The sequence below is a fragment of the Oryctolagus cuniculus genome, chromosome 10, assembly GCF_964237555.1.
Source record: "Oryctolagus cuniculus chromosome 10, mOryCun1.1, whole genome shotgun sequence".
In the NCBI taxonomy this organism is placed as follows: Eukaryota; Metazoa; Chordata; class Mammalia; order Lagomorpha; family Leporidae; genus Oryctolagus; species Oryctolagus cuniculus.
Window position 1 is genome coordinate 21,605,815 of NC_091441.1, and position 13,907 is coordinate 21,619,721.

The 13,907-nt window shown below is 42.5% G+C and overlaps 1 protein-coding gene across 4 annotated transcripts in view; it reads right to left on the reverse strand.

The window, feature by feature from the left end:
• The window catches only part of WDR7 (WD repeat domain 7), a 378,155-nt gene that overhangs the window by 350,586 nt on the left and 13,662 nt on the right, over positions 1-13,907 (reverse strand). For all 4 annotated transcript variants that reach the window (XM_070050123.1, XM_070050124.1, XM_051851193.2 and 1 more), the window contains exon 2: positions 8,186-8,357. In XM_070050123.1, coding sequence (XP_069906224.1) covers positions 8,186-8,344 — 159 coding nt within the window. In that variant the 5' untranslated portion in view covers positions 8,345-8,357. The remainder of the gene's footprint in view (positions 1-8,185; positions 8,358-13,907) is intronic.

Here is a 13,907-nt window from a genome sequence, read left to right on the forward strand (position 1 = left end):
TTAAAAACTTTTCCTTGACAGTCAAGACAATGGCTATTCAAGTTACTGCTTCTCATACTGTCAGTTTCACTTCTACAGGTTTCCTTTTAGGTTCTCTGTTAGTTATCACAGATCAGGGAGAAAATATGATATTCGTCCCTTTGAGACTGGCTTATTTCACTGGGAATGATGTTTTCCAGATTCATCCATTTTGTTGCAAATGATCAGGTTTCATTTTATTTTATTGCTATGTAGTATGCAAAAGAGTACATATCCCAAAATTTCTTTATCCAGTCTTTGGTTAACGGCATTTAGGTTGATTCTACATCTTAGCTATTGTGAATTGAGCTGTAATAAACATGGGAGTGAAGATAACTCTCTTATTTGCTGATTTCATTTCACTTGGGTAAATTCCAAGGAGTGGGATGGCTGGATCATATAGTAGGAATATATTCATATTTCTGAGGTATCTCCAAACTGTCTTTCAAGTGGTTTTACCAATTCACATTCCCACTAACAGTGGATTAGGGTACTTTTTCCTCACATCCTTGCCAGCATTTGTTGTTTTTTGATTTCTGTATGAAAGCATTCTAACAATGGTGAGGTGAATCCTCATTGTGGTTTTGATTTGTATTTCCCTGACAGCTAGTGATCCCAAACATTTTTTCATGTGATTGTTTGCTATTTGGATTTCCTCTTTTGAAAAATATCTGGGGGCCAGTGCCGTGCCTCACTTGGTTAATCCTCCACATGCGGCACCGGCATCCCACATGGGTGCCAGTTCTAGTCCTGGTTGCTCCTCCTACAGTCCAGCTCTCTGCTGTGGCCCAGGAGGGCAGTAGAGGAAGGCCCAAGCGCTTGGGCCCCTGCACCCACATGGGAGACCAGGGAGAAGCACCTGGCTCCTGGCTTCAGATTAGCACAGCACCAGACGTAGCGGCCATTTGGGGAGTGAACCAACAGAAGGAAGACCTTTCTCTCTGCCTCTCTCTCTATATAACTCTATTTGTCAGTAAGGAAGAAAGGAAGGAAGGAAGGAAGGAAGGAAGGAAGGAAGGAAGGAAGCAACCAACCAATCTGAGTCCTTTGCCCATCTCTTAACTGGGATGTTTGGTTCGTTGTGGTGGAGAATCTTGATCTCTTTGTAGATTCTGATTAGTAATCCTTTATTAGTTGCATGATTTTCAAATAAGTTCTCCCAATCTGTCGGTTGCCTTTTCACTTTCCTGAGTGTTTCTTTTGAAGTACAGAAACTTCTCAATTTCATATAATCCCATTTGTTAATTTTGGCTTTGTCTGTGCCTCTGGGGTCTTTTCCAAGACCTCTTAGCCTGTGACAATGATTTAAGGATTTCCCCAATGTTCTCTAATAATTTGATGGTATCAGATTGTAGATTTAGGTCTTTAATCCATTTTGAATGGATTTTTGTGTAAGGTGTAAGGTAGTGGTCCTGTTTTCAAAGCACCATTTATTGAAGAGACTGTCCTTGCTCCAGGGAGTGGTTTTAGCTCCTTTGTGAAATATAAGTTGGTTGTAGATGCTTCAATTGATTTCTGGTGTTTCTATTCTGTTCCATTGGTCTATCCATCTGTTTTGTACCAGTACCAGGCTGTTTTGATTATACTGCTTTGTAGTATGTCTTGAAATCTGGTATTGTGATGCCTGTGGCTTTGTTTTTGTTGTATAAGATTGCTTTAGCTATTCGAGGTCTCCTGTTTCCGTATGAATTTCAGCATCATTCTAGATCTGAGAACAACGTCTTTGGTGTTTTGATTAGTATTGCATTGAATCTGTACATTACTTTTGGAAGAAGGGGCTTTTTAATGATATTGATTTTTCCAATCCATGAACATTTTTCCATTTTATTTTGTATCTTCTATTTCTTTCTTTCTTTCTTTTTTTTTTTTTATTTAGGCAGAGTTAGACAGTGAGAGAGAGAGATAGAGAGAGAAAGGTCTTCCTTCTGTTGGTTCACCCCCCAAGTGGCCGCTACAGCCGACATACTGTGCCGATCTGAAGCCAGGAGCCAGGTGCTTCCTCCTGGTTTCCCATGTGGGTACAGGGCACAAGCACTTGGGCCATCCTACACTGCCTTCCCGGGCCACAACAGAGAGCCGGACTGGAAGAGGAGCAACCGGAACAGAACCAGTGCCCCAACTGGGACTAGAAACCAGAGTACCGGCACCACAGGCAGAGGATTAGCCTAGTGAGCCGCGACACCAGCCTTTCTTTCTTTAATGTTTGTAATCTCATTGTTGATATCTTTGACATTCTTGGTAAAATGTATTCCAAGGTATTAAGTATTTGATTTTTTTTTTGTAGCTATTGTGAATGGGTTTGTTCTTAGAAGTTCTTTCTCAGCTATGGCATTCTCTTTTTATACAAATGCTGTTTTTGTGTGTGTGTGATTTTATATCCTGCTACTTTATCAGACTCTTTAATGAGTTCCAATAGTCTGTTGGTGGAGTCTTTTGGATCCCCTATATAGAGAATCATGCCATCTGCAATTAGGGATAGTTTGACATTCTCATACCCGATTTAAATCTCTTTGATTTCTTATCTTGGCTGATTGCTCTGGTTAAAATTCCCAGGACTATACTGAATAGCAATGGTGAGAGTGGGCATCCTTGTGTGGTTCCAGATCTCAGTAAGAATGCTTCCAACTTTTCCCCATTCAACAGGACACTGGGTTTGTCATAAATTGCCTTGATTGTGTTGAGGATTGTTCCCTCTATACCCAATTTTCTTAGAGTTTTCATCATGACAGGGTATGATATATTGTCAAATGCTTTCTCTGTATCTATTAAGATAATCATATGGTTTTTGTTCTTCTGTTTGTTAATGTGATGTATCACATTGATTGATTTGCAAATGTTGAACCATCCCTGCATACCAGAGATAAATCCTACTTGGTTTGGGTGAATGACATTTCTGTTGTGTTATTCAACTCAATTGGCCAGAATTTTATTGGAGATTTTTGTGTCCACGTTCATCAGGGAAATTAGTCTGTAGTTGTCTTTCTCTGTTGCATCATGTCCGGGTTTATGAATTAAGGTAATGCTGGCTTCATAGAAAGAATTTGGGAGGATTTCTTCCCTTTCAATTGTTTTGAATAACTTGAGAAGAACTGGAGTTAGTTTTTCTTTGTTTGGTAGAATTCAGCAGTGAAGCTATCGAGTCCTGGGCTTTTCTTTGTTGGGAGAGTCTTTATTACTGTTCAATTTATGTCTTTGTTATGATTCTGTTTAGGTTTTCTACATCTTCATGGCTCACTTTAGTTAGGCTGTATGTGTCTAGGAATCTATTTATTTATCTAGGTTTCCCTTGTTCACATTCAGCTCTTTGTAGTAATATGTGATGATTCTTTTTATTTCGGTGGTGTCTGCTGTTACACTTCCTTTTTTCATCTGTAATTTTGTTGGTTTTCGGTCTTCTCTCTCCTTTTGTTGGTTAGTTGGGCCAACGGTGTGTGAAATTTGTTTATTTTTTCAAAAAATCAGCTCTTCATTTTGCTGATCATTTGTATTATTTGTTTTGGTTTCAATTTTGTTGATTTCTTCTTTAATTTTATTTTCTTCTACTATTTTTGGGTTTGGTTTTCTGTTTTTTTCTAGGTCCTTGAGGTGCACTGATAGCTCATTTATTTGGTGCCTTTCCAATTTCTTGATGTAGGCACCAATTGCTATCAACTTCCCTCTTTTTCTTTTAAAGGTTTATTTGTTTATTTGAAAGTCAGAGTTACACAGAGAGAAGGAGAGGCAGAGAGAGAGAGAGGTCTTCCATCCACTGGTTCACTCCCCAGTTGGCCACAACGGCCAGAGTTGCGCCGATCCAAAGCCAGGAGCTTCTTCTGGGTCTCCCAAGCGGGTGCAGGGGCCCAAGGACTTGGGCCATCTTCTACTGCTTTCTCAGGCCATAGCAGAGATCTGGCTCAGAGCTGGAGCAGCCAGGACTCAAACCGGCAACCATATGGGATGCCAGCACTGCAGGCAGCAGCTTCACCTGCTACACCACAGAGCCAGCCCCTAAACTTTCCTCTTAACACTGCTTTTGGTATATCCCATAAATTGGATATGTTATAATGTCATCTTCATTTGTTTCCAGAAAGTTTTTTATTTCTCTTTTGATTTCCTCTATGACCTACTGCTCATTCAGGAGTGTATTGTTCAGTCTCCATGTGTTGTGTATGTTCTGGAGATTCTACGGTTGCTGATTTCCAGCTTCATTGTATTGTGGTCCAAGAAGATGCATGGTATGATTTTGATATATTTTTTTTAATTTCCTGTGACTTGCTTTCTGGTCTACCATGTAGTCAATCTTAGAGAAAGTTCCAAGCACTGCTGAGAAAAATGTATATTCTGGCTGGTGCTGTGGCTCAATAGGCTAATCCTCTGCCTTACAGCACCAGCACACTGGGTTCTAGTCCCGGATTCTATCCCGGTTGCCCCTCGTCCAGGCCAGCTCTCTGCTGTGGCCCAGGAGTGCAGTGGAGGATGGCCCAAGTGCTTGGGCCCTGCATCCCATTGGAGACCAGGAGAAGCACCTGGCTCCTGCCTTCGGATCAGCGCGATGCACCGGCCGCAGCACACCAGCCGCGGCAGCCATTGGAGGGTGAATCAACGGCAAAAGGAAGACCTTTCTCTCTGTCTCTCTCTCTCTCACTGTCCACTCTGCATGTCAAAAAAAATTTAAAAAAGAAAAATGTATATTCTGTGGCTATAGGGTAGAAGGCTCTGTAGATATCTGCTAGGTCTATATGGTCTATGGTGTCAATTAACTCTGTTATTTTCTTTTTGATTTTCTGCCTCATTGATCTGTCCATTGCTGAAATTGGGGTATTGAAGTCCCCTATTATTATTGTATTTGAGTCTATATCTCCCCTTAATTCCCTTAATATTTCTTTAAATAGCCAGGTGCCCTGTAATTAGGTGTATATACATTTATAATAATCATATCTTCCTGTTGAATTGATCCTTTAATCATTATTTAGTGTCCTTCTTTGTCTCTTTTAACAGTTTTTGTGTTTAAGTCTATTTTGTCTGAAATTAGGATGGCCACGCCAGCTATTTTTCGGTTCCTGTTAGCATGGATTATCTTTTTCCATCCTTTCACTCTCAGTTTGCATACATCTTTATTGGTAATAAGTGTTTCTTGTAGGTTCCAAATAGATGGGTTTTCTTTCTTAATCCATTCAGTCTGTGACTTTTAACTGGGGAGTTGAGTCCATTTACATTCAGAGTAACTATTGTTGAGTACTGACTTTGCCTTGCCATGTCTCTGTAAATAGTCCTGTTTTTATATTTTGGATTTCCTTTGTACTTTTGCTGGGTCATTTTCTGTATTCATTTTATTTCGTGGTGATGTTCCTGTTTCTGTGTATAGCACATCCTTGAGCATTTTTTGTAGGGCTGGGTGAGTAGTTACACATTCTTTCAATTTCTGTTTGTTGTGGAAGATCTTTAGTTTTCCTTCATTCAGAAATGAAACTCACATTAGTTAGTGTCCCTGACACCAACATGGAAGACCCAGGTGGAGTTCCAGGCTCCTGCTTCAGCCTAGCCCAAGTCCTGGCTGGAGCAGGCATTTGAGGAGTGAACTAGTAGATGGAGAGTGTCTGTCTCTTTTAGTCTCTCTGCTTTTCAAATAAAGTGAAAACAAGCTTTCTAAAGATTGATTGAATGAGTAAGTGATTGATTTGAAAGGCAGAATTACTGAGAGGGAGGGAGGGAGGGAGGGAGAGGCAGAGGGGGAGAGGGAGAGAGAAAGGGAGAGAGAAAGAGAGAAAGAAAGAGATCTCCCACCTATAGTTCAAATCCCAGGAATAGCCAGGGCTGAGCCAGGCCAAGCTAAGAGCTTCATCTGAGTCTCCCATGTGGGTGAAGGGGCCCAAGCACTTGGGCCATCCTCCACTGCATTCCCAGGTGCATTAGCAGGGAGCTGGATAGCAGCAGGACACTAATCAGTGCTCATATGGGATGTCGGTGTCACAGGCAGGGGTTTAACCTACTGTGCCACAACATTGATCAGGAAGACCACTGATTCAGTGACACAGTGCATAAGGATGGCTTTATATCCACCACAGTGAAACAATCTAGCAATCAAGCCCCAAATTTATTTACTTTGTACCAAATGGCACGCTAGTGATCAGGTTAGTTCAGAGCCTTAGGTTACTTCAGAACACAATTTTAATTAACTATTTAATACATAGAAATATTTATAACATACATGATATAAAAAATAAATTGATCACATGCCCAACATGTATCCTAGTAAACAAAAGATGAATAATAACTTTTTATCCCTTTTGTACTGTTAATATTGTCCATTTTGCAAATAATTAATTCCATTTTATTAGTTAAGGCAAGATGTTCAAAATTGAATATTCCATAAGAGTATTGTAATTGTTTAACGGAGTATGTGATAACTGAGAAAATTTTTCAAATTCAATCATATCTTGGTCATTTTCTTGTATACTTACAATCAAGAAAAAATTTGTTGTTCATAGTTTGACTAGGCCTAGAAAGCTTTCCCATAAATCAAATCGTAACAGACATTTATAAACTTTCACTGGGAAAAATATTCTTGTCAGTAATTTCTCAAAGAAATTTATTTTTAATATGCACAGTTAAGCCAGAAAACCTCATATTCTTTTTTTAAAGATTTATTTATTTATTTGAAAAGCAGAGTTACAGAAAGGCAGATGCAGAGAGAGAAAGTGGTCTTCCATCCAATGGTTCACTCCCCAAATGGCTGCAATGGCTGGAGCTGAGCCAATCCAAAGCCAGGAGCCAGGAGCTTCTTTCTGGTCTCCCACATGGATGCAGGGGTCCAAACATGTGGGCCATCTTCCATTGCTTTCCCAGGCCATTGCAAAGAGCCAGATCAGAAGTGGAGCAGCCAGGACTCGAACCAGTACTCATATGGGATGTTGGCACTGCAGGTAGCGTTTCTACCTGCTATACCACAGAGCTGGCCCCTCCATTTTCAATCATAATAGAGAACTGGTCTTTACTCCCACATAAGAGGTAGGAAAACAGAACAAAAATATATGAAACAACCGTGTGGGAAACTATGATCACCAGATTTTCAGCCTGCGGCTCTTATGCAGCCATGCTGCAGGGTGGTAGAAATCTCCCAGAATCCCTGGATTGAGAAGACAGAGATTAAAGTATACGGAAGATTAAGGTAGGCTGAATGTGCACAGCAAAGCATCAGAGACAAGGAAGCCACTCAGAGAAGAGGGCAGTTCGCAAAGGGATTCCTGGAAGACCTGGCAGAAAATGGACTGGAAACAGTAAGTTGTGACATTTCCAGAGCTCAATCCAGAGCAGGAGGTATTCAAGAGACAAAGAGCTTTGTTGAACATCTGACTCCAGATGGTACACATCTCAAGAGCAGAAGCAAAACGAGCTCTAGAATAAAGCTCCACCAGAGATAGCTTTATCAGTTGTTAAGATGGTTATTTAACGAGAATAAAAACTGACATGCTTCTAGCATAGATTAACCAAAAAAGAGACAAGACAAAAATTACCAATATGAGGAATAAGAGTTATCTGGGACCAGTGCTGTGGCATAATGGGTAAAGCTCCGCCTACAGTGCCAGCTTCTCACATGAGGGCTGGTTCCCATTAGTCTGCTCAACTCCCAATCCATCTCCCTGCTGATGCACCTGGGAAAGCAATGGAGGATGATGGCCTACATACTTGGGACCCTGCACCCACATGGGAGACACAGGAAGAAGCTCCTGGCTCCTGCTTTCAGATCAGCCCAACTCTGGCCATTGTAGCCATTTGGGGAATGAACCAGCAGAAATGAAGCCAGGAGCCTGAATCAATCCAGGTATGCCACATGGGTGGCAGGCACCCATCACTTGAATCATCACTTGCTGCTTCTCCAGGTGCACCTTAGCAGGAAGCTGGATGAGAGGCAGAGTCAGGACTGGAACAAGGCATCCAAAGTACCATCTTAACCACTGCACAAACACATGCCCCTAGGTTTAGATATCATATTTGAAAATAGCCAAAAGCCAGCAGAAGTCAACTCTGGTGAATAGTGTAACTAATCAATCTGCCTTCTACCAATTTTAGTCAAAATATATTCTATAGAAAATATATTCTGTGCCTAAGTACATTTCTGAAACAACATTATTTTCTAATAAATAGTTTCTTAGGTTTAAAATATACAACAGGCATTTCAAATACTTACTTCCAATTCTACTGAAAGATCCCAGAGACATATTTGTCCATCGTGGCATCCTGTTACAATCGTGTCCCCATCATCTGTCAAAAGTACTGCTGAGATGCAATGTGTTGGTGCTTTGCGGCCCCAAAGAACGATGGGTAGAACAAGGCTGTTTCCTGCCATTGTGTTTTCAAACCTGAAAATGTTACCAGAATAATGTCAAATATTACACTACTCCAACTCTAAAACATGTTGCATGTTTTCATTTTGGAGACAAATTGTATCATTTGAAAATAATAAGCTCCTATTCCTGGTAGTACATTTTAGTCACTTAAACATTTATCACTCCCAAATAAAAATCACCAACTTATCACAACTACTTTTAGATTCAGGGACTTAAAAATGCAACACAGGTGTTTACCCTATAGATTTACATTTACATTTCAAACTAATGAAAAGCTAATGACTCAAAGCCACTGTAATCCAAAAGCTGTACTTTGGAAATTTATATTTATTAAATAAATTTTTTTTAAAAAAGGGAAAAAAAAGCTAATGACTCAGTACCTCGTATTTTTTTAGCACTTCAAAACTTATAAAGCACTTTTATGTATATCACTTCACTTAAAAACATTCACAGGGGCCCGGTGCTGTGGCTCACTTGGCTAATCCTCCACCTGCGGCGCCACCATCCCATATAGGCACCGGGTTCTAGTCCCAACTGCTCCTCTTCCAGTCCAGCTCTCTGCTGTGGCCCAGGAGGGCAGTGGAGGGTGGCCCAGATGCTTGGACCCCTGCACCCGCATGGGAGACCAGGAGGAGGCACCTGGCTCCTGGCTTTGGATTGGCGCAGCGCACCAGCCGCAGTAGCCATTTGGGGGGTGAACCAACAGAAGGAAGACCTTTCTCTCTGTCTCGCTCTCTCTCTGTAACTCTACTTGTCAAATAAATTTTAAAAAAAATCACAAAATTCAAAAAACTGTCTTTAGAGGTTGCTGGGTAGAAATTGGGGAATAAGTATCATCTTTGTGGACACAGAGCTAGCAAGCCATAGAACCCAAATGCAAATCCTGACCTTCGATGCCAAGCTGTCAGCCCAAACAAAGAAAGGTCAAACATAAAAGCTGATCTAAAAAAGTCCCAGGACACACAGACTGCACCATGGCCATTAGATGGTTAATTCTGAAGAACTTCCTGAGTGCCAGGTATAAATACTCACATTCACCATGTCAGTTACTCCTCACAAGAACTGTGAAGTCATTACAAATATCCCTGCCTTCTCACAGACACAAATGGAGACACAGAGTCACAAAGTGAGAAGTGATAAAGCCCAAAACAGAACCCAGGCAGCCCAGCTCCAGAGCCTGTGGTTCTTCACACTTTGCTCTGCTATAACAAATGAAGTCTCCAAGCCAATAATAAATAGTAATCCCAAAGAAAAACTCAGTACTGTGTTGCTGTGGATTCGTTCTGAGAGGAGCAGCGTGGTGGGGGCAAGAGGCACGGCGTCACCACAGACACCGGGAGTCAGGTGAAAGCAGGCTAGAGGCGAGCAGCTCACAAACTCATTTATTTCAGTTGGTACAGCAGCTTATATAGCCAAGGCAGCCAATCCGGTCAAGGGGTAGTTTCTGCCCTAAGAAATCACAGCCTGTTCCCAGGAAGGCTCCATTGCCAGGTGGTTTCTGAAGCCATTCCTGAGTAACTGACGCTTGCTTGCCAGCAGCCATCTTGGCATGGTCTTATTCCACCACAGTACTATTTTACTGTATGCTGAACATGAATAAGGAAAAAAAAAAAAAAGTGGGGCTGGCACTGTGGCATGGCAGTTAAAGCCTATTTCTCACCTATTTCTCAGCTCTGTATAGAAATCATAAAGGTGCATTTTAGTCAACAACAGCAAAAATGATAACAGAAAGCACACTAACTTACAATCAGATGGCTTGTATTCAAACCCTGACCCTTCTATATGATCTGGACACAGTGACCTCTCTAGACCGCAATTTCTCCATTGGTAAAAGTTGATTAGAGGATGGTGCCATGACATTGTGGGTAAAGCCGCCACTTGCAGCACTGGCATCCCATGTGGAAGTCGGTTCAAGACCCAGCCACTCCACTTCTGATCCAGCTCTCTGCTATGGCTTGGGAAAGCAGTAGAGGATGGCCCAGATCCTTGGGCCCTTGCACCCATGTGGGAGACCCAGAGGAAGCTCCTGGCTCCTGGCTTTGGATTGGTGCAGCTCTGGCCATTGTAGCCATCTGGAGAGTGGACCAGCAGATGAAGACCTTTCTCTCTCTCTCTTTCTCCCGTTCTCTCTGCCTCTGCCTCTCTGTAAATCTGCCTTTCAAATAAATTAATTAATTAATCTTTTTTTAAAAAGATGGTTAATAACTTCTTCCTCTCAGAAAGTTGCCATGAAGATTAAGATAATATATGTAATGCCACTAGTAATACATACAGAACATGGAAAACACTTAGTAAATACTAACTTTTTCTTAAAGATTTATATTATTTATTTCAAAGACAGAGCTACAGAGAGAGGTAGAGATAGAGAAATAGGTCTTCCATCCACTGGTTCACTCCGCAGATGGCCATAGTGGCCAGAGGTGCACCGATCCGAAGCCAGGAGCCAGGAGCTTCTTCTGGGTCTCCCACGAGGGTGCAGGGGCCCAAGAACCTGGGCCATCTTCCACTGCTTTCCCAGGCCATAGCAGAGAGCTGGATAAGACTCGAACCGGCACCCATATGGGATGCCAGTGCTGCAGGCCAGGGCTTTAACTCACTGCACCATAGTGCCAGCCTCCTAATTTTTAAAAAAAAAAAAAAAACACAGATTTTACTTCCTTCACATTCTATTTACATATCTACCAGCTTCTTCTAGCACCATCATTTAATATTTGATGAAGTAGGACTTTTCAACAGATTAGTTATCTTTCATGACTTTATCCCACAAACTTTTTTTTTTTTTTTTTTTGACAGGCAGAGTGGACAGTGAGAGAGAGAGACAGAGAGAAAGGTCTTCCTTTTGCTATTGGTTCACCCTCCAATGGCCGCCACGGCTGGCACGCTGTGGCCGGCGCACCGCTCTGATTCGATGGCAGGAGCCAGGTGCTTCTCCTGGTCTCCCATGGGGTGCAGGGCCCAAGCACTTGGGCCATCCTCCACTGCCTTTCCGGGCCAGAGCAGAGAGCTGGCCTGGAAGAGGGGCAACCGGGAAAGAATCCGGCGCCCTGACCGGGACTAGAACCCGGTGTGCTGGCGCCGCTAGGTGGAGGATTAGCCTATTGAGCCGCGACGCCGGCCTATCCCACAAACTTAAAAATGCTACTGTGGGGACCGGCACCATGGTGCAGTAGGTTAATCCCATGTGGGCACCAGTTTGAGTCCCAGCTGCTCCTCTTCCAGTCCAGCCCTCTGTTATGGCCTGGAAAAGTGGTGGAAGATGGCACAAGTCCTTGGGCCACTGCACCCACGTGGGAGACCAGGAAGAAGCTCCTGGCTCCTGGCTTTGGATCGGCGTAGCTCCGGCCATTTAAATAAAAAAGATTTTATTTATTTCTTTGAGAGGTATAGTTACAGACAGTGAGAGGGAGACAGAGTTCTGGTCTTCCTTCCACTGGTTCACTCCCCAGAGGCCGCAACAGCCGGAACTACGCTGATCCGAAGCCAGGAGCCAGGTGCTTCTTCCTGGTCTCCTACGTGGGTGCAGGAGCCCAAGGCCTTGGGCCATCTTCCACCGCTTTCCCAAGCCACAGCAGAGAGCTGGATTGGAAGAGAAGCAGCCGGGACTAGAACCAGCACCCATATGAAATGCCAGCACCACAGCGCCAGCCCCCTCGGAGGTTCCACTTCTAATCCAGTTCCTGGTAATAGTCTGGGTCAGCAGCAGAGGATAGTTCAAGTGCTTGGGCTCCTGTACCCACATGGAAGACCCTGATAAGGGTCCTGGCTGCTGGCTTCAGCCTGGCGTAGCCCTGGCCATTGCAGCCATTTGGGGAATGAGCCAGAGGATGGAAAATTCTCTCTCTCTCTGTCTCTCCCTCTCTCTCTCTCTAATTTTGCTGTTCAAATACATAAATTTTTAAAAAATACAAATAATACAAACTGCCAACTCAACACTAAGATGGCTTTCAAATTAAATTCTGATTTCTTTGTAACAATAATTAACATATATTTTAGAGCAGTATTTCCCAGGCTTCTATTTTGTCCCTATGCCATCATAGGTATAGGGTATTTCAACCTGAGAATAAAACAGATGCAATTCAGCTGTCTGGTGGCTCACATACATGCAAATAAGCAGCTACCAGAGGGTATGCAGCAGTCTCAACAACGTGGAAACAAAACAGATGGATTCCCCTTAACTTGACTTCACTGAGTACAGGAAGAATTTCTGTAAGAAATGATGAATAGAATGAGGAGGAACTAATGAATGCAGAGGCTCTGGAAATCACATGCTCAAAGCCCCAGAGGTAAGATGTTAATTATTTCTGGACTGTGAAAATATCAGAGCAAATTCAGAGCCAAAAGGCAGAATGGTGAGACAATAACCAACAGACCAACATGCATCAGTCCATAAAGTGCCTTCTTAAAGAGTTTGTGAACTTCAGCCTGACAGCAATGAGACACATGTCAAGTGAATTTGAATTCGCTTTTCAGAGAGATCACCCTTACTGCATATAATGTAGAGTGACAAAAGAAGGCACGAAGAAGACCTGTGAGGCTATTGCAGAACTGCAGGTGACAGATGATTTCTCAACTCATCACATGCTCTCGTTACTTACTTCTAGGCTGCCCTGGTTAGCAGCTACCTTCCCTACTTTAAGATCCCTTAGAACAAGACTCACATTCTAGGTATTCACCATTACATGGTACTTAGCATAATGTCTATACCTCATAGGATGTTTTTAATAAAGTGGATTGTAAAGGATATTAATGTTGAGAAGAGTAATAATAATATGGATATGACAGCTATAGGAGTTAGGGTTCAACAAGCTGATAACAATGCAACTTGAATTTTGAACAGGGTTTACAGGAAGGTACTCTGAGGATTAAAATAAAAAAAGAAGGAAGTATTTTTGTATATTAACAGCTCCCCAAGTAAAGGATGGGCACTATTATTAAAAAACCAATGCCCAGGGAAGTCATCAGTAGATTTAGATTCTTTTTTTTTTAAGATTTATTTATTTATTTGAAAATCAGAGCTACACAGAGAGGCAGATTGAGGAAGAGAGAGAGAGAGAGAAAGTTTTCCGTCCGCTGGTTCACTCCCCATTTGGCCGCAACTGCCGGAGCTGCACCAATCTGAAGTCAGGAGCCAGGTGCTTCTTTCAAGTCTCCCACGTGGGTACAGGGGCCTAAGGACTTGGGCCATCTTCCACTGCTTTCCCAACCCAAAGCAGAGAGCTGGTTCAGAAGTGGAGCAGCCAGGACTCGAACCAGCACGCATATGGGATGCCAGCATTGCAGGCGGCGGCTTTCCCCACTATACCACAGCGCCGGCCCCTTGAATTCTAATATATAAGAAAAATTACTCTACACTTAACCAGAAGCTAATATTTGCTTTGGGAAGGGAGGAAATACTGCAAGGTCTCATGTTTATCTTCAACAGGGCCAGACTGTAAACAGACTAAAGGTCCAATAAGTATATACCTAACCAGAAAAGCAATATGCTAACTCTTTGTGTGTGATGGTATAAAGATTGGATTAACACAGAGGAAGAAAATTGGAGCAGACAAACTAAATATGATG